The sequence below is a fragment of the Lates calcarifer genome, linkage group LG7_2 (genome assembly GCF_001640805.2).
Source record: "Lates calcarifer isolate ASB-BC8 linkage group LG7_2, TLL_Latcal_v3, whole genome shotgun sequence".
In the NCBI taxonomy this organism is placed as follows: domain Eukaryota; kingdom Metazoa; phylum Chordata; class Actinopteri; family Centropomidae; genus Lates; species Lates calcarifer.
Window position 1 is genome coordinate 13,699,380 of NC_066854.1, and position 18,662 is coordinate 13,718,041.

Below are 18,662 nucleotides of genomic sequence, written 5' to 3' on the forward strand. Positions count from 1 at the left end.
GACATGAAACCATCTAACAACTGAGGCTAAGCTGAGACCAGCTTCCTAAACCTCCGGAGGCGTAGATGGTCGGCTCCTGTGTCGAGTCATCGCACCAAACCAGTGGGTCTCATCAAGTAACCATAGAGAACAGTAATGTTTCCATCTGATTAACTCTCCTCTCTTCTTCTTGACTAGCCTTGGCTTGTTAAACACAATCCACAAAAGTCTAGAAGAGCTGTATGGTTAAACTGTAAACATTCATATGTGTGGGGAGCTAACAGGAAATCAGTTGATTTGGACAAAGGGTGTCTTGGATGCACATCTGTGGCTGATGTGTGTACATGACGATACTCTTCTACTGTTTCAAGACTCAGTCCCACCTTGAAGGCCCACAGGAGCCCACCTAGATAGGAATAGAATAGAATTCTATTCTACCAATTTTGTGGAGGCGCAGGCTGTTGACAGTTTCAAAAATGTGTACCTGTGACACTTGGGTCTGCCCCAACAGGTTGGGTTTGGAGGAGAGACATAGGGTAAAAGGAGTTTGGAGGAGAGAGAGAAGAAAAAGACACCAGGAACTGCTGTATATGCAGTTATACATACATCAGTGCAGTGAGTTGTTAACTCTGTGACTATGACTTAATCCCATCAGCTGATGAAGACCATGAGATGTGGTTGAAATGTGTCTCCATTTCAAAAAGCATAGACAACTGAACATAATGACTGCAGTAGCATTTTATTAAATCAGTGACTTGACTCAGTCTCTACATATTTCCTATTTATATTTTTCATGCTTTACAGGCAGAGCTCATGCATTAAGCCCAGTAGTCTTGCTGTATTTTATGGGGCAAATCAATAACAAAGTGCATGAACCCATCTAGAACTGTAGAGGTTCACCAACCACCAACAAAGCTTTTTTTTTAAAAATGTGCAGATCCAGTGGAAACATAGACAGGAACAGGTTTGCATATGCTCAAACTTTGGACACGTTTTCATCAAATAAATTAGAAACAAAAGTATACACACTGAAAATGGGCAAAGAAAATAACTCAGCCTGTTGTTAAAAATAAATAATTGAAATATGCCCTGTGTTAGATGAGCCTGAAGATTAAAGTCAAGAGGCAAAATAAAGATTTTAGAAAACTAAAGAGATATTTGAGTTAGAATTTACAGGCAAAAATATATTTACAACAATGACATTTGATGTTAAATACACATGATATCAGGACATGACATATAGACCATTTCTGAGCTATAGAGAACACAGGTGATTTGACTTGTGTTTTGTTTGGTGCACACATACATCAGCACCAACATACAGTTGAATGGTTTGAGATACAAGGTTTGTAGAGGCAGATTACAGTACTAACATCTACAGAGAAAAGAAAGAAATTTCAAAGGTTTGAAAAATGCTGACATCATCTTTGGTGTGCTTCTACTGAGTTAAAAATGAGTGTTGACACCAACACCAACAGGGTCTGGCTTCTGGAATCTGGATCTAGTGTAGTTACTGCATACAGACTATCACTGATTCACAGGCTGTGAAATGTTTGTTTCATTGCATAAGAGTGGTTAGAATAAGCTAGTGCAACAGGGATATTTCAGGAGAGATGTTCAAGGTGTGAACACAGCAATTCAAACTGATGCTGACAAATATCTGCACCAGGATTCCTGAAAATGCAAGTGTCCCACCTGTCAAAGAAATGACCAAAGACAGTGAGGATTAAAGGAGGGAGGGTGGAGACAGGTTTTAACATACAGCAGGTCTTCAAAAAAGATTTTAAGACCATGTCTGTCATGGAATGAGAATACAAGATTGCTGTTATTGCACAGTGCAGAGAGGCCAAGAGTGACTAGTGATCTTTAGTTTTTCTTTTTGTCAACATCATCCCAACCAGCGGTGACTATCAGCCAGTCTCCACAATCTCCTGCCCCAGCCACTCACCTACAAACCACCAGCTAGTCTCCACCGTCTCCCTCTCTCCAGCCAGCCTGACTGCATCTCCCTCATCATTCCCCTCATCCTCTGTTCATTACAGAAACAACAACTCTTTCACTGTCTCCAAGTCCAAAATGAAAATAGACCATAACATCATAACATGTCCTGAGTGTGTATCACAGTCTGATATATCCTGTTGCTCTAAGCCACAGAGCTCTACTGTTTCCATAAACTATTAAAAACACACCAGTGTTCCACACTGCTTACACTGAGCGACATGTTCCTTCATCACCATCAATACACACTGTAGTTCAGTTTGACTCAGTCGCACACACTGCTGTCCCAAATAGTCACTACAGCACCACATGTGGATCAGTTTGCTGCTTAAAATAGTCCCCAACAGATGAACTGTTTCCTCCTGTTTGTTGGATAAAAACTTAAAGACGGAAACTACGTGTGTGTGAGCAGTTTTTAAAGATTCATGTCTCCAGTAGAAACACTTGGTTTGGGGCTGAGAGCCACAGACAGAGGGACAGAAAGTGTTGCACACATCATAGCTTTGGGTCTTTGTGGGATTTGTTGACAATTTGAAAAACAAAGAAACACCAGCCTTGTTGTGAATTAAGTTACAGTTCCTCTAACGGCCACTTGGGGCGAGTGTGGTTGCTTGCTTGCACTACCTCTGCTACTACTCAGGCTACCTCTTCTTTGACCAGGTTCATTCTGGCTCCAGTAGCAAATGAGTAGCAAATTTAGGTTGTGTCGTTAAATCCAACCTTTGAAATGGCCTTTGTGGCACTACATGTACTGCAGGCCAGGCTGTGGATAAATGTCCCACTGAGGCTGTGTATTACACATTGAAACGATATATTGTATCATTGTGACCTCAAATCTGCAGTGAAGAAAATGCAACAGATTGGACAAAACACAGTTTAACAACCTGCAGGAGGACATTCAGAACTTATCACAACACTGATCATTTGAGATCACAATACTGAACAGGATAACAAACCTTTCACCAGAGACTTCCTATGAATTTGGTCTAATCATAGAGTACATGCAAAATGAACACTATACAACAGTTCTGTTTAGTAGTTTTCATTCCCATTAACGTCTTTTTACATTTGTCCCTTTTATAAAGTTGCATAACTGGCTGAATAATTATCTTTTTTAAATACAATTTGTAGTGCTGGTTGAGAGGGAGTAGCTTGAGGCTATAAAAAGTAAGGTGGAATGTTAAATCCATAGATTCTGACATCTGGATTCAGTGCCTCTTTTCTCCCAGGAACACACAGTCCAGTCCATGACAATCCAGAGGGAACAGACTGGAGAAAGTAAAGCTAGCAGTATCCTCCACCACCACCAGGCCAGTACTGATTCAGGTAGTCAGGGCAAACTGGTCCTGTTCTATTGGTTTCTTCACCCAGGCACCCAGTCCAGCTTTGTGGAAGGCTCTGAAGAGGGTCTGCTTGACGGAGTGATACTCCACTGCTGCCTGCTTGGCTTCATGGTAGCTGCTGGGCCTCACTGTTCTGATCCGCAGGGTGGAGGAGAGCTACTGAGCCAGGGGGAGAGAGAGGTCAGTTTGTCAATGATAAAACTGTCAACAATGTGTAGTAATGAAACATTGCATGTGCTGAATATACACTGTACAAGAACAGTAATGTAATGTAATACACTGTACTGTTACTGCAAGTCAGGTGGATAATCCTGTAAACTGTACAGTGAGGTGTGGGGTCGTCCAGTGACGGAAAAACATCAGAATTAACAATACAGATATAATCACAACAAATGCAATTCACCTGTAAAGATATTAACAACTGGGGAACATGTAAATATAAAAAGAAAGAAACTTACACAGTACACAACTAGTTGATGAAATGCAGACATAAAATAAAAAATTTGTGTACTTAAATGCAAAAACTGTGCTGACAAATACCACACACACGTTTCATCAAACTGTATCACAGCAGTCTTTTCTTCTTCTCGTTGTTTTTCTTCACAGTAAAAGTGACACTGCTGGTGGTAGTATCAGGCCTATTTAAGGAAAGGTTTTAGTGTCTCATGGGCTAAGGCTGTGTCAGACCAACACTAGTACTGCTTAACTAAATGCAGAAAAATACCATCAACAGCTATAATGAAAGCAGCAGGGCTCCTGACAGAGAGGTGTCCAGCACAAACAACACAGGGTCACGTAGCACAGAAGGTGAACCTGGATCAATGCAACATGATGTTCCTGATTCCACTCCTGCTAACTCTGATCCTTTTCTAATTCTGTTGTTCACTAAACAATGTTGTATTGTATCTGTCTGTCAATCTGGATCTGATGCTCAAACTGGACTTACTACTGAACTGTAATGTTCGACAGTACAGTCAGCTACTCTAAAGTGTACAGTGTGTCAGCAGTGATGTTACCTTGCAGTGTAGGCGCATCCAGCGGCTGTAGAGGGCGTGTTTACAGAGTCTGGAGGGTCGACCTAGATCATCCTTCCCTGTGGTGGCGTTGATCACCTCCAGCCCTTGATCTCCCACTGTCCAGTTCACACTGAAGTTTGGTGCTTTTCCTGGCTGACGAGCCTCAGCATTGCTTATTCCTGCAGACAATGGAAACATGATCACAACAGACATAAAGGATGATAATAGAAGGTTCGAATGCATTTTTATAAATCAGAGAAAACTACTCTTCCTGAATGAGATTCTAATTTACTTGGGTTTTGTATATAGCTAAAATATGATACTTTGAGATCACACTGGAGCCATTCTTGCTGAATTCCACAAATCCCTTCATGATTTTCCCTCTTGGTTTTTAATGATTTTGAACAATCAAGTTTCAGTTTGTGTTTAGAGATTTCATGAATGCAATGAAACAAGATGGGAAATATAGCCAATTTCCTTACTCTGAAATACACCCCTAAAGCTTCCATAAATGCCATGAGCAGTGAGAGTCCTGTTTTTCAGACTTCTGACTTCTAGATGCCCAGGTATATTTGAAAATGTAACATAGGTACAGTCGGTGTGGAAAACAGGTGACAGATAAGTGGAAACAGTCATCTGTCAAAGTGCAGTGTTCCTCTCACCGCTGAGCAGTGGTCTGTTCAGACTGAAGGGCTGCGGCAGGTCCTCGATCTCAGTAATCCTCTGGTACATAGCTCTGGAGAGGTGATCGGCATGGTACAAGCTGCCCAGGATGATGCTGGAGAAGTAAATGGGCTCAGTGAAGTAGCTCATCAGAGAACCCTGGAAACCAACCACGTTCCACCTGAAGGTGACAAGGTGAGGGTTTCATTCCAATTCATTTAACTCCAGAGACAAAGAGAAACCAAAAATCAACATTATTGTTCCAGCTAATTCTCCTGAAAAGACAAATCTGATTCCAGCTCAGAGGAGTCCTGAGCTGTTAGCAGCCTCCTGGAGATTCATCAAGAAGCCTAATCAAAGCTCCAGTAGCCTAATGACACCTGAGAGCAGCAGCTGTCAGAAGAGACAGAAACAGAGTCACACAGAGATAATTCACATGCACATAATCATCAGGATTCCTACTGGTCCGCTCGAAAACAACCTTCAACACCTCAAGTGGGTCTCTAAGACTTGTTTAATATACTGGCAGAGAAAATATACATCACTGCCACATTATTAACAGACCATTTAAAGGTGCTCTTGGTGAAACTTCCATATAAAAACAAAGCTTTGATCTCATGTATTAAGCAAAAGATGGCCCCTCTTAATGAGACATTACCTATGCACCTGAATGGATGCAATGTTATTCAGTCTAAATTTATCTGGCACATTTCGTATGTTCAGCCAGTGTAGGATATACAGTACTAGACCCAGACACAAGATGACTGGCCAACACACATAAATCAAACTCCTCAACACCATTTTCTGAGCAGCCAAAAGAGTCGATTTTAACACCACCACCCTTTAATGTGCTCCCAAAGCACTCTCTAAAATGTACATTTATTTTTATCTCAGTAAAATTCAAAAAGTAAATCTGATGGGGTTAATTTATACTTAAACTGTACTTAAACTATAACTATAGTTATTATCATCAATTGTTGGAGAAATTCAAACCAACAGCACCAAACAGCAGCCAGTGCATAGCTGTCACTGTCCAACACCAGGAAGGCTCATACTATGTTACATGTGTGGGGCTTATTATGATTATTTTATCTTTATCTATCTTTATTTCATTTTAAAGGACTTTAACAGTATTGAATCTCAATCATTGTCAACCACTGTACACACAGTATCTGTAGGTCTGGACGATGTCAACACCTCTGCCATGAGTGACTGCTCTGTGTGTTTTGGTGAGATGAAGATATAATTAAAAATAAAAAATAAAAAAAGATCTATCACACCAGTCCACAAATTCTTACATTATGGGGCCATGTGATGGATCTGACTAAACTCAAAGAGACATAATAACAGAAAATGTTACATTATGGTGATTTTAATATTTCTTTTGACATTCGTCTTTATAACAAAAATCAACAAAAATTAATCTTGTAAGTGCTGATGTACAGAGTTATGTATGATAATATATAACATTTCATCATCAAGGCTTCTCCCAGGTGCAGGGATCCAGAGTTTTCATCACCGCTGATGATGCTACAGGCTTCAAGTCATTGAGAATGTTAAGGACTGGTATGATGCTAGAACTCCTCTAGAGAGTCTAAGGAGAGTTTCATCTCTGATGGCCTCTATACCCTATAGATGGATTTAAGGCCTGTGTTGGAGTCTGTTATCATTTGAGTCCTCTCTGGGCGAATGCCCGTCATCATGGTCAAGAATTATCCTTAAAGCCTAATCCTAGTCCGTCTCACTGCTCACTCCTAACCTTTTTTTTTTTCTTTAATCATCGTTTGGTTGTATGTAGTCATCAGTCACATTACAAGACATTACTGGGGACATCATTTGTGTGTGTTGTGTGCAGCTCAATGTTCCACTATGTTTTCTGTCTGACCATTGTAATGACAGGAAGTCTGTACAGTTTGACCTGGTCTGCAGCTACATAAGCTTTGTTCAGAGAACACTGCTGTCAATGAATATAATGCTGATGTGCTGTCCTGTACCTACTGTCATTTAACTGAAAGTAAAACAGTATTGAAAAATGTTGCCATGTATGACTAATGAAGTGTGTTAGGCATGTTAATGTGTATCTTCTGACTGAATGAAGAAGTGGTTTTCCATCTGTAACTATATGTGTGAGTAGAGAATGAACAGAACACAGACCTGGCAATCTTGTCACTGCAGGACATGGTAAGCAGCCTCTCACCCTGAAGAACCCCGTCCCATGTCTGAATGGTGTTACTGGAGCGCACTGGGATGGTTCCTTCACCAGACTCAATTTTAGTGCGGAGCTGCCCACGGGCCTTTCTGTTCGGGTGTCTGTCTCCCTGATCTGGTGCAAGAATGAATGGATAAAAGGACAGATAGTCTACAGGATCTCATGTTGATATAAACTGTACAGTAAAAGTGCACCAGGGACAGAAGTTACAAAACTGGTTTGGTTTAGGAGCAACATGAATGAGCTCTGAATGACTTCAGAATGAAAAAGATGAATTATTGAAGAAATGTTTCTGTCCACTTCATAAGCCAATAATACTGTATGTGTGTGGGGTTTGAGGACTGCCTCAACTGCAGCCCTTTTTCAAATAAATCATTTTTCATAATCATTTATTAAAATTCATTCAAAACAATAACAAATCTGCTTTGCATGCATGAACAAAACTGCATTACAGAAATGGAACAATGAGTTTACATATTTTGCTTGTGATAGTCGTGTTTTTCGTAATCAATTCAAACCATATATGTTGATATATTTCTATGGCTTTAGCTAAGTTAATCTTCACCCACTCACCCTCCACTCCAGCTTCATGAGGAGAGAAGATGCGGGCATCCCCACAGGGAGAAGTGCTGATGTACAAGTGGAACTGGACATTCTCCTTCAGTCTGAAGCCTTGTCTGTTATCACACCTGATGAAGATGGATTTCTGGTGCTCCTCTTCTGTGTTACTGAAGACACAAATGGAGACAAATGATAGGTAAGTTACCTTGCAAAGTACCATACGGAGCACTACAAAAAGATTCTGACTGGTTGGCAGGTATCTGTTCAACTTGTGCATCAGGATGACTGACACAGTGGTGGACAACAGATTAAAGGTTTATTCAGGACTTTTTCAGTGGTATTCTAAGGATTGGACATACAGCTGACAAAACCTTTTTCAAATCTTCACCTTGTAATTAAGTCTTCTGTGATCTGTAACTGTTCCTCTCTCCTGATTTGTTAATGTTTCTTTGGAGAAGAATGAGATGACAACAACATAAAATGACATAAATTTAACACATGAATCAAGTTCTATGTTACACAAAAATAACTTAAATTCTCTGAATTTGCTGAAAGCTCACAGTTTCCCAATTTAGAAAAAACTCTAAATTCTGTACTTTATAAACATTCCATAACCTGAGGGAACCTTTCTCAAACATTTTAAGAACCTGTAGCCAACCTTTAAGACCTGGCAAGTGCATTGTGGATGGAAATGTACAGTAGGGATTACAGGATGCATGTTAAAGGCGGTGTAGAGTCGTGCTGGGGCTCACCTGAGGAAATGCTCCAGCTGGGAGTACAGGTGTCTGATGAGTGACCTTCGAGCAACAATCTCAGCATGGCAGTCGTTGAGGGCCAAACCTCTGTCGCTCATGTATTCACCATTGATACACTTGGTTCCCGTAGACACACAGATGACCTCAGCCTCCTTCACATCTGTACCTGGACAACAAAGTATGAAGGATGAGTAGTGGGACTGGTTAGCTCAGTTAAAACCTCAGTGAAGCAAGCATGAAACATTTTTGTAGATCGGTGGAAAGTTCATTTTGCTCACAAGGGGCTGGAGCCAGTCCCAGAACCCTCCTGCTGTTCTAACAACTGCATTCATTTTTGAATTACAAAACATACTCAATCACATTTTTACATATTTTAAAGGCAATTAAAATAACATTGCTCGTTATAACATAATTCAACACCCCAACACCTCTAAGGCGTCTTGGTGCCTTCCCCTGGGAGCCCTGTTCATAATCCAGTGGCATGCTCCTGTATGGGTTTGGCAGTTCTGGGTCTAAACAGAGGAGCACAAATGCAGCAGTGTGTACAGCAACCCTGTGACAGCCCATATCATTTCAGTTCATACTGTGGTTTCATTTTCTCAAACATATTTTTCCTCAGTCAATTTCCCTACAAACCAACTGGCACACAGAGAACGTGGGGCATTCAGGACCCTATACCTAGTCAGTAATCTAGCCCTACTGTTTATAAAATGTATACAGGTTATGGCTCATGGGATCTGTAGTTATTTATATATTATATATCCCGAAAAAGCAGTCTTTTTTTTTTTTTTTTTATCTTGGATGATTTCCTGTTTAGCACAGCATTTATCTTAGTGTCACACAGAGAGATGAAAGAAACCCACTGTAGTAAAATACACCGAGAACACAGGAAGTGGAACTGAGGTTATCCTGGAGGTGTGGTTTGACTTTGAAAATAAATACCCATCATTTCAAAATATAACCATGCTTTTACTTTTCTCTGACAATACAAAGATTTCTCAGACAGGAACAGCTTACAAAATTAGCAACTTCAGCTATTACCTCCCTCTGAATACATGTACACAATAATAAATGATCATACTGAATGCACTTTGAGTTTCTGTAGACATCTAGCTACTATTTGCAATTTTTGCATTGTAGTCAACAGGTTTTTGAAACACCAGTGATGTCAATTAGCTACCACACAGCATGTACGCTTAGTAAAGCACATATATTTCTTTGATTCAATGCACTAAGCTCAGAGAACACAGAGTCTGTGTGAAGGGGAAGCTTGTGTTAGAGTCAGGTTAGCTTTATTATTTTACATACAAAATACAGCCCAAGAGAAGAAGAATACAGCTGGAGTTGGTCCCTGCTGGTACACACAGAGCTGAAACATAGTTTGTATAGAAGTCAGAGTAAACATGTCTTTAATCACTTGACTGTAAATACTGAGCTGCACTGTCCCACTTGGTACTGTCTGTCCTCTGTGGAGCTGCAGCTTCAAACAGACATAACACTTCTTCTTGGATAAGGGTAGAATATATATTTTGAAGTGACTGTTTCTAAAACTGAGAAAATATAGAATACCTGTTGTCATGACGACACCAGCCAAGACTTTCCGCCGAGCGCGTGGAGATGTGAAGTTGTCCGTCAGTTCGCTGAACTTGTCAACGACCAGACGAGAGACAGCGTCTGCCAGGACCTGAGATGGAGACCCAAACAAACATGAGACAAAAAGAGGTATTAGCAGAAGCGATATAAACTTTTAATTAAGGTTGATCATTAAAAATGTGTGTCTTTTTATCCAGATTTATGTCATATGAATTACCAGACAGCAAGAGATAACTATGCCAAAGTGTGATAAAAAATTACTGAATGCTCTGCTTATCTGCACTGAACCTATTACCTGTGTCTCTCTCCCTCATGTCTTTGCTATTACTGAATATTTCAATTATGAATGCTGCACTGGTGTGATTGACAGGCAGCTTAAAACAGTCAAATCCTCTGCTTCACACACTGCTCCGGGAGTAAAGCAGAGAGACTTGGAAAGCCTTTTATAATGAACAGCAGTGTCTGAATAGCACTCAGGGGGTGATGGTAATTAAGATAGCAGCTTTGTTATCAGTGTGCAGGGATTACAGGCAGGGATTAGTTTATGTGTAAATAGATCTCAGTGTATTGAACTTGTCTCTCCTGAAGCAGTCTCCATCCTCAATCAGACTTTGGTCATGAGCGCTGACATTTGTAGATCTGATCAAACAAACTGCTGCTTTCAGCTGGGGCTTTTCTCAAAAAAATTAAATAAATACATAATGACAGCAGATCCTGATATCTGAGGACATTCATGCCCTTCTCATACCCTATCATGTTGTGATAGTTTTGTCAGAGCTCACCTTTGCTTTTGTGTTATCTCAAGCTGTAATTAAATAGGACTAGGGCTGGGTAATGTTTTTTGACTCCCACGATGCGCTGAGCACTTCTACTCTCTCTCTTTCTCTCTCTCTCGCCACACATTTATACATACATTTATGTCCTGTTTATATTAAGTTGGTGTCCTCTCTCTCCTGTAGTTTGTGCTTCTCTTCCCTGTTTCCCTCATTCTGCAGCAGACTCTGACTCCAAAGCAGCAGGATCCAGATCTGCCACTACTATCTTCATCATCATCACCATTCATTTAATTATTGTTAGTATTATCATTAATTGGTGCTGTTATCATTGCTGCTGTTATTACTAATAACACCATTACACCAATAGGTAGTCCTATTATCATCTTCAATAATATATAGAGTTGTTCCTGGTCTCTCCTTCCACTCTCTCCCCCTTTCTTCCTCTCCCCTTCTTTCTCCTATCTCCTCCATGTCTCTCCTCTCAATCAATCCCAATCAGAGCAGGTCGCCCACTAATAAGAAGGTTAGTGGTTCAATCCCCAGCTCCTCCAGTCCATGTGCTGATGTATCCTTGGGCAAGATACTGAACCTGAATCAATCAGTGTGTGTGTGTGTGTGTGTGTGTGTGTGTGTGTGTGTGTGTGTGTGTCTGTATGTGTGTGTGTTACAGCACTTTGTATATAGCACATGCTGTGTGAATGGCTGAATGTGACCTGTAGTGTAAAGCACTTAGAGTGGTCGACATGACTAGAAAAGTGCTATATAATTGCAGTCCATTTACCATTCACTATATGTAGGAAGTCAGCATTGTGGTTTAAGCTTTGGCCCATCTGCTAGGTAGCATTAGTAATGTGCCTTCAGATCACCCCTGATGCGTGTCTGCATTGTGTGTGTGTGAGTGTGGAATGTGTTAAAGAGCACTGTATATATAATAAGTACTATGTGAATGTGTGTGTGAATGTGATGTAGTGTAAAGCGCTTTGAGTGGTCGATATGACTAGAAAAGCGCTATATAAGTACAGTCCATTTACCATTTACCATCACTGTGAGTTTGACAACAATGATATTCATGAGTTCCAATTTACAACTCATATAGCAGATAAAAGGATCAGAACTATATTTTCAACTTGTAGAACCCAGGGGATACAGAGTAGAGAGAATGAGTGTGAGCAGCACAGAACAATTGAAAGGAACATAGTTGCTGGTGCTGTTCATCATTGGATGTCCCATTTGAGCAACACTCCTGCAATACTATCAATAACATGCATGCTTTCCTTACTTTGACCACATCTTTTTACACTACAATTCTTCCATGCCTACCTGTGGCAGGTGCAGCTGCAGCCCCTCTCTGGGTATAGGTTGTCGTGATGGAGCATGATCTAGCTGCATGTTAAACAGAGCAGACAGAGCAGCTTGGGCAGCCCGTGCCTTGGCCAGCTTCTTGTTCCGCCCTGAACCCTGGAAGTTCTGAGCGTCTACTGTCACTGACATGATGAAGTTCTTGGCATGGCTTTCCCCACTCTCTGACACAAAGTCATACTTGAGACCCGGCCGCAACTCATTCAGGATCATTACAGGGTTCTTGCCATTTGTAGGTGAGATGAATTTCGAGGGGGCAGGAAGTAATGGAGCTTGGACCAGGTTTGGGACTGGGGAGGGTAGCAATGGATAGTCGATTCCGAAGTGAGCTGAGGGAACCGTTCCTGTTGGCAGCAAGGTAAAAGGAGTCATCTATAGGGGTGGATGTCTCAAATGCATTAAAGAGCATGTCTGGAAAGTCAGCTTGGTCTGAGGTGAAGTCCGTGTGAACAGACAGAGTCCTGCCCATGGCCATGTGGGCTTCTGATGCATTGGGAAACTGGACGAAGGAGCGCAGGGCCTTCTCTGCTGCATTCAGTTTGGCCTTCTTCTTGGTAGGACCTGAACCCTCGAAGAGCTGCCCGTTGACCTCCACAGTCATCACAAAGACAGGAGCATGGACTGGCCCCGTCTGAGAGAGCAGTTTGTACTGCAGCCCTGGCTTGATCTCATTCAGCTGCATGAGGGCATTCTTGGGCAGAATGGGCCCAGGGACTTTCTTACGCTTCTTGGGCCTGTACTTGGAATGTGTATGCCCATTATTGCCATCCTCTAAGGGACGTTTCCTCCCACCCCCAGCACTCCCATTGGGGAGCTGAGCAGCCTCAGCTGCAACACCCTCTTTGGAGAAGAGGTTGTCCAAGTTCCGATTTTCCTTAACATCTGTGCTGCATGAACCTGCGGTGCCCAGAAAGAGTAACTTACAATGCCTTCGTTGCAGGATCTTGTAAATGTAAAATTTAGAGATTCCTTTATCTCTCTTTGCAACTGAACAAGTGATGTGTGTTCCTTAACTAATACTTAGAATATGCAGCAACATTAGAAAAATACAGTAAGTCAGTAAATCATGTTCATTCAGGTGTCCTCTGAGCAGATTAATATTATTCATTTATGAAAATAAAAAAATGTTAACTAACACACAATCACAACTAATACAAGTACATGGCTAAAATTTTAGATGGAATTACATTTATGCAGTGAAAATTGTCCTTTACCAAAGAAATAATGACTAAGTTTTAACTAGCATGAAAAGCAAAATTTTCACATCCAAATTACAAATTACAGACAAGTTATGAGTTCTTTCAATCTTTCTCTGGAAGATCCTCTGTGTTTTGGGAACACATATCACCAGGCCCTGTTAACAAAGCTGATGGAACTTAATGTAAATTTTCATTTATAACATCCTCCAGCAAAAGCTCGATAGGTTACTCCTTACGGTGCTCAGGACAGAAAGCAATCCTATAAAATGCAGGTTTAGATGGGATGTGGGGAAAGATGGGGGTGCAAATAAGGTGGCAACTTTGCCCAAAATAATTCTGAGCCTAAAGGAAAATACCAGAGAAATTATTAGCTTTTGGCTTTCTAGTTAAACATGGTTACTTCAGACAGAAGACCAGCAGCTACTGTGCATAACAATAATACTGAGTATAAATACAAAATGTTAAAACGTTAAATACTGTATGTGCTTAAAACAGTCACCCATAGTTCAGGCATTACAGTAGAGAGTTTTCAGTAACTTAGGTGCCAACTGCAGGAATGGGTCGTGACAGCTGGTTCCATTTTGTATCTGGCAAAGCTGGTAAAAGACTGAATGTCCGTGGCTAACAAATCCCATATTGAATCTTTCATTCACAAGCCCTCTTTGATAGTCTCTTAGGTCTCTAGTAAGGAGAAAAAGTCCTTGCCTAAATATTTCTATTTATTTGCTATCCATCATGTTAAAGTAAGTAGATGGATGCAAATTTGACCTCAGCCACCAGTGTTACACTGCTTTCTGTGACCCGTCAGATTCTGTCACCTGTAGCAGTGTAAGTTTGCCTACAATACATGCAGAAAAATCTGGGATTTGCTTGCATTATTGCATGATGATTATTGAGACTAATATTTAAACTGTGTTGCTTTTACTTTAGCTTGTACAGCCTCTACAGCTGCAGCACAACCCCCAACACTGTTGTCCCTCAGGACAGGGTTAATGAATGTCACAGAGCAGAGACTAAATATGTGCTGAAAGCTTTTTTGCTTAGTAGAATCTTTAGGTAAACTGAGTGACATTAAAACAGTATTCACCACTAAACAAACTACCTAAAAAGATTCGATAGGGGATTAGAAAAGACTCGGAAGTGGATTCTGTTTTGAGTCAACTGTCATTATAAGCCAAGTTTAGCTTTATGCATTCCAATATGAACTGTACAATAAAAAACAATTCCTCCTTAACTAAAGTGTACAGTGCCTGGACAGAGCTGAGTTCAGTGTTCTGTCACATCCAGTCGACTACTGTTTGCAAAGTAAATAACAGGCATGCAAAAGCAGACAAAACTCAAACATGAAAAACACAATAGCAGATAATGCCCTGAGCAACAAGAGAGGGAGAGTGATTATACGTCTGTTGGGGAAGAGGGAACACATTGTTATTGTTACTTCACTGAAACAGACAGTGCTGCAGCTCAGCAAACATACACAAAAATAGAAAGTGTCTACACAAAATTGCTGGAGAGCAGAATCCTTAAGGAATATTGCAAGGTGCAAGGTCAGCTGTATATAGATCTAAATGTGTCTTGGTACTTACAATTGTAAGGTCAGAACTAAATAGGCATCATGACACCTGATATTTGATTTCTTCAACAGCTCTCTGTTTATAATTTTAGCAAAAAGCCCTTGAATAACCTTGATCACTCCTCCTTACATTATCAGGCATAATCCACATGTTCTCCCCGCTGGTTTCACTTTGCTTAACACAGAACAGGATTACTACTGTCCCAACATTCATAATGAAGTGTGTAAAGAGGCCCCATCAGTTAGCATTGGGGCAAAGCAGCAGCATGCTGAATCACAATGCCAAATTGACTGTCTGGTTCACATCTTCCAGCACACTGACTTCTCTCAGTCTACTGACTGAACTACATTCACTCACTCACATCTCTGCCTGATGCTCCATCATATCATTTTTGTAACAAACTTATCAAACTGCTTGTCCTCTTCCTGTGAATGAGCCTTCAAGAAAAGTGTTAATTTAGTGTTAATTTTTGCTTATCCTGGGTCAGGTGTAATAGACCTACACCCTGACCCTGCAATGACGCTCCTGATCCTGCCTCCTGAGCCAGCCAGAAGGATCTAGATGGTACATTTTCAAAGGCAGTTGTAGAGGAATACAGTGCTGCATGGAAGATATTTAAATATAGGGTGTGTTCCCTTCACATATATTTATCTCATATAATTCCTGGACATAATCTGGAACCAGTATCATTCTCAAGTACAGGAAAAATTACTTAAAATATAGCTGAGGCTAAAAAGACTATAGTATCTTAGAAAATCAAATACATGTAGATATCATTATGCTGTTTAGACTTGAAATGAAAAAAGGGACTCACTCATGTTTTCTGCTCTGTCTCCCTCTAGAGTGACTAACCTCTGTTGGTTTCGAGGTGGCCAGGCTCCTACTCGACCTGGAGGAAACACACAGTTATTGATGCACATAAGCATGAATACAACTGAACATTACTAATCACCTGGTAGCCCAGCAACCAAAGGTTGAGTCAATGATTGTGAAGCAGGAATGAAGCAGTTGAGGTTGATTAGCTAATGCAAGTGTGACTTACTGTGAGAGCTGTTCCCGAACTTACACTGTGCTCCATGTGTTTGGTGTGTTTGATGTTCCCACAGGATGATGTAATGACATTAGGTCAGGATTTTAATTTATACTATTATACTATTAATACTTAATAGTATGATCAAATACCTGCAATACTAATGATGGACCACTGTACTTTAGTGTTTACTGTTCATTAACAAATGTTGCTTTTAACTTTAGCACCTAAGACAACAAATGTTAGCATGCTAACATGCTAAACTAAAATGATGAACACGGTCAACTTTATGTTTTTATTATTGTTTGTAAGCATGTTGCTTTGTGGACATTGGCGTTTTGAATCATCGCTCTCTTACAAAATCCCCTATCTTTCTATATATCACTGGCATACTATTTCAGTTAATTTTGTTTAGTTTGTGTAATGTTTCAAAGATAGCAGACATACTGAGGTGAAAAGCCCATAAGCCAGTGGGGGTCAAAACCTCTCATTTCCTGACATTTTTTTCATTCAACAGTCTCTATATCCAAACACAGTACAAGTCTTAAGTTTGAAAAGTTGAGAATGTTTTACCTTTGAAGAGTTTTCATTTGAGTTACCAGCAACTGTGCTATCAAAGAAATCTGAAACAAGATCAAGCTCCTTGCCTGATATTTGACTTTATATGATCCATGCAAATGAGTCACTTTCATCATATTGTTACAGCTTAATGGTGCAAATTTCTTTACAAAGCATATGAAGATTTTGTTATAAAATTAACACTGAAATTTTTCTTGGTACAACCAATCCTGTCCTCATTCTCACAATACCTCCTTTGTTTGCACATCATGACAACTCATCACCCAGCTTATTCTCCCCTCCACCCTGCCCTGAGCTACTTCTGTCAGACAGAGGTACTCATCTCTGAGACTGATAGAGACACTGAGCTGCCATTAATTCCTCTGGTCTAATCAGGAAACTGTCACTCAGCATGCCATCCCTGGACAGAAATAAACAAACTGTGGGCAGCAGAAATGATGAGATAATTGTGGTTGATTTGCAGAGATGATAGCAACAGGATGTACTCCTCTGGTCAGCTGCAGTTCTTTAAGTGCTCTAAGGTTATGTAGTGATCTGTCTGGTTGAAAAGGCCGACCTTGGTTTCTCATCTTGGATGGATGGAACAGGCTGACTGACTTTGCAATGATATGAGCAAAATGGTACAAAATCAAAAAGGTGTATGAATGATTTTTTTTCCTCTAATATTTTTAGTTATATCTGTTTTCTCCACCTTTCCAAAGTGAATTCATGATACCATATAAAAACATTCTAGACACCTTGATACTGATCACTGACCTATAGAATATGAAATGATGAACAGTGTGACAAATATCATTTTAATATAAATTATATCTAAAAGCACTTTTTTTTTTAAACAAAAGAGTATAGCCATAGTAAGCCATTAAAGACTGATGCACACCTCTGTTTCAGCACCATTGACAGCACCCCCCCATACTGAGATCAGAGACACAGCACAGCACCATGGTGAGCTGAGCCAAAAATCAAATCAAACACGAACATTTATATTTGATGTATGTGTCTGTGAGCACATGGTGTATAAAATCAGAAACTTTGAATGCTAATTCTAGCAGACGTTTTGCACAGCCGGGCTGCACTGTAATCAAATCTTAATCTTAATCAGGATTTTGGCTTCCCATAGTAAAAATTAACATGATCAGTTGCCATATTGACGTGCACTTAACAGCCAGTCACTAGGGGGCGATCAAGCTGTTTTGGCTTCAAGTTAATTTTATTTATAAAATGCCAAATCACAACAGAAGTTATCTCAGGGCACTTTTCATATTGACCGGGTCTAGATTGCACTCTTTATATTATGATATTTACAGATACCCAATAATTCCCACCGTGAGCAACACTAGGCGACAGTGGAGAGGAAAAGCTTCCTTTAAAGAGGCAGAAACCTTGAGCAGAACCAGACTCACTTTGTATTTTTACATTTATGTCTGCAACATGTCATCAGAGTTAAGCCTAGTTCATGAAATTCTGAGATGATGAAAATACATTCGCTGAAATGTTTAGATTCTAATGTTTGCTCTTCTCAGCTTCAAATGAGAGGACTAAGGCTAATCAGTTTTCCTCTGGAGGAAGAACAGAGTGAAACTCACTCATTTATATGTTTTCAGACATTACATATGACAATGTTATCAGGCTTCTATGGCTCTATTGTGAGAGACAGGTGAAGGGAGAACAGGGCTTAGGTTGCCCTTTTTAGGATAATGAAAGAGAATTAACTCAGAGGAAGAAAAATGTCAACAAATGGAGCTATTAGGAAGGTCTGTCACTGAAAAAAAGTCTTGAGGGTCGAAAATGATATTATGCTTATTCAGAAAGCTTGTTTACCTCATTGTTTACTGTCTGGAACATATATAGTTTGTTGGTATTTATTTCCTGCACCTGATTCATCTGCACATAGTGTATAGTGTACATACCTTTGGAAGATTATTTGTTGAGCAGTAACACAAAGCACCATCAACAAACTGGAAAGGAAATGAGCTTGTGGAGGATAAACAGTTGGTAGGAATGGGAAATGGCATGTATATTAAAGAA

General features: G+C 40.2%; 2 protein-coding genes across 3 annotated transcripts in view; one reads left to right on the forward strand and one right to left on the reverse strand.

Annotated features, from left to right (window-relative positions):
- prkx (protein kinase X-linked) overlaps positions 1 to 18,662 on the forward strand; it is a 268,673-nt gene that overhangs the window by 191,755 nt on the left and 58,256 nt on the right. The gene's annotated exons all lie outside the window — the stretch shown is intronic.
- LOC108902588 (double-stranded RNA-specific editase 1-like) overlaps positions 703 to 18,662 on the reverse strand; it is a 59,227-nt gene continuing 41,267 nt past the window's right edge. The window contains 10 exon segments of the mRNA XM_018704514.2: positions 703 to 3,476; positions 4,337 to 4,515; positions 4,999 to 5,180; positions 7,154 to 7,322; positions 7,782 to 7,936; positions 8,522 to 8,690; positions 10,094 to 10,208; positions 12,214 to 12,522; positions 12,524 to 13,149; positions 15,840 to 15,914. Coding sequence (XP_018560030.2) covers positions 3,300 to 3,476; positions 4,337 to 4,515; positions 4,999 to 5,180; positions 7,154 to 7,322; positions 7,782 to 7,936; positions 8,522 to 8,690; positions 10,094 to 10,208; positions 12,214 to 12,522; positions 12,524 to 13,149; positions 15,840 to 15,843 — 2,085 coding nt within the window. The 5' untranslated portion in view covers positions 15,844 to 15,914 and the 3' untranslated portion in view covers positions 703 to 3,299.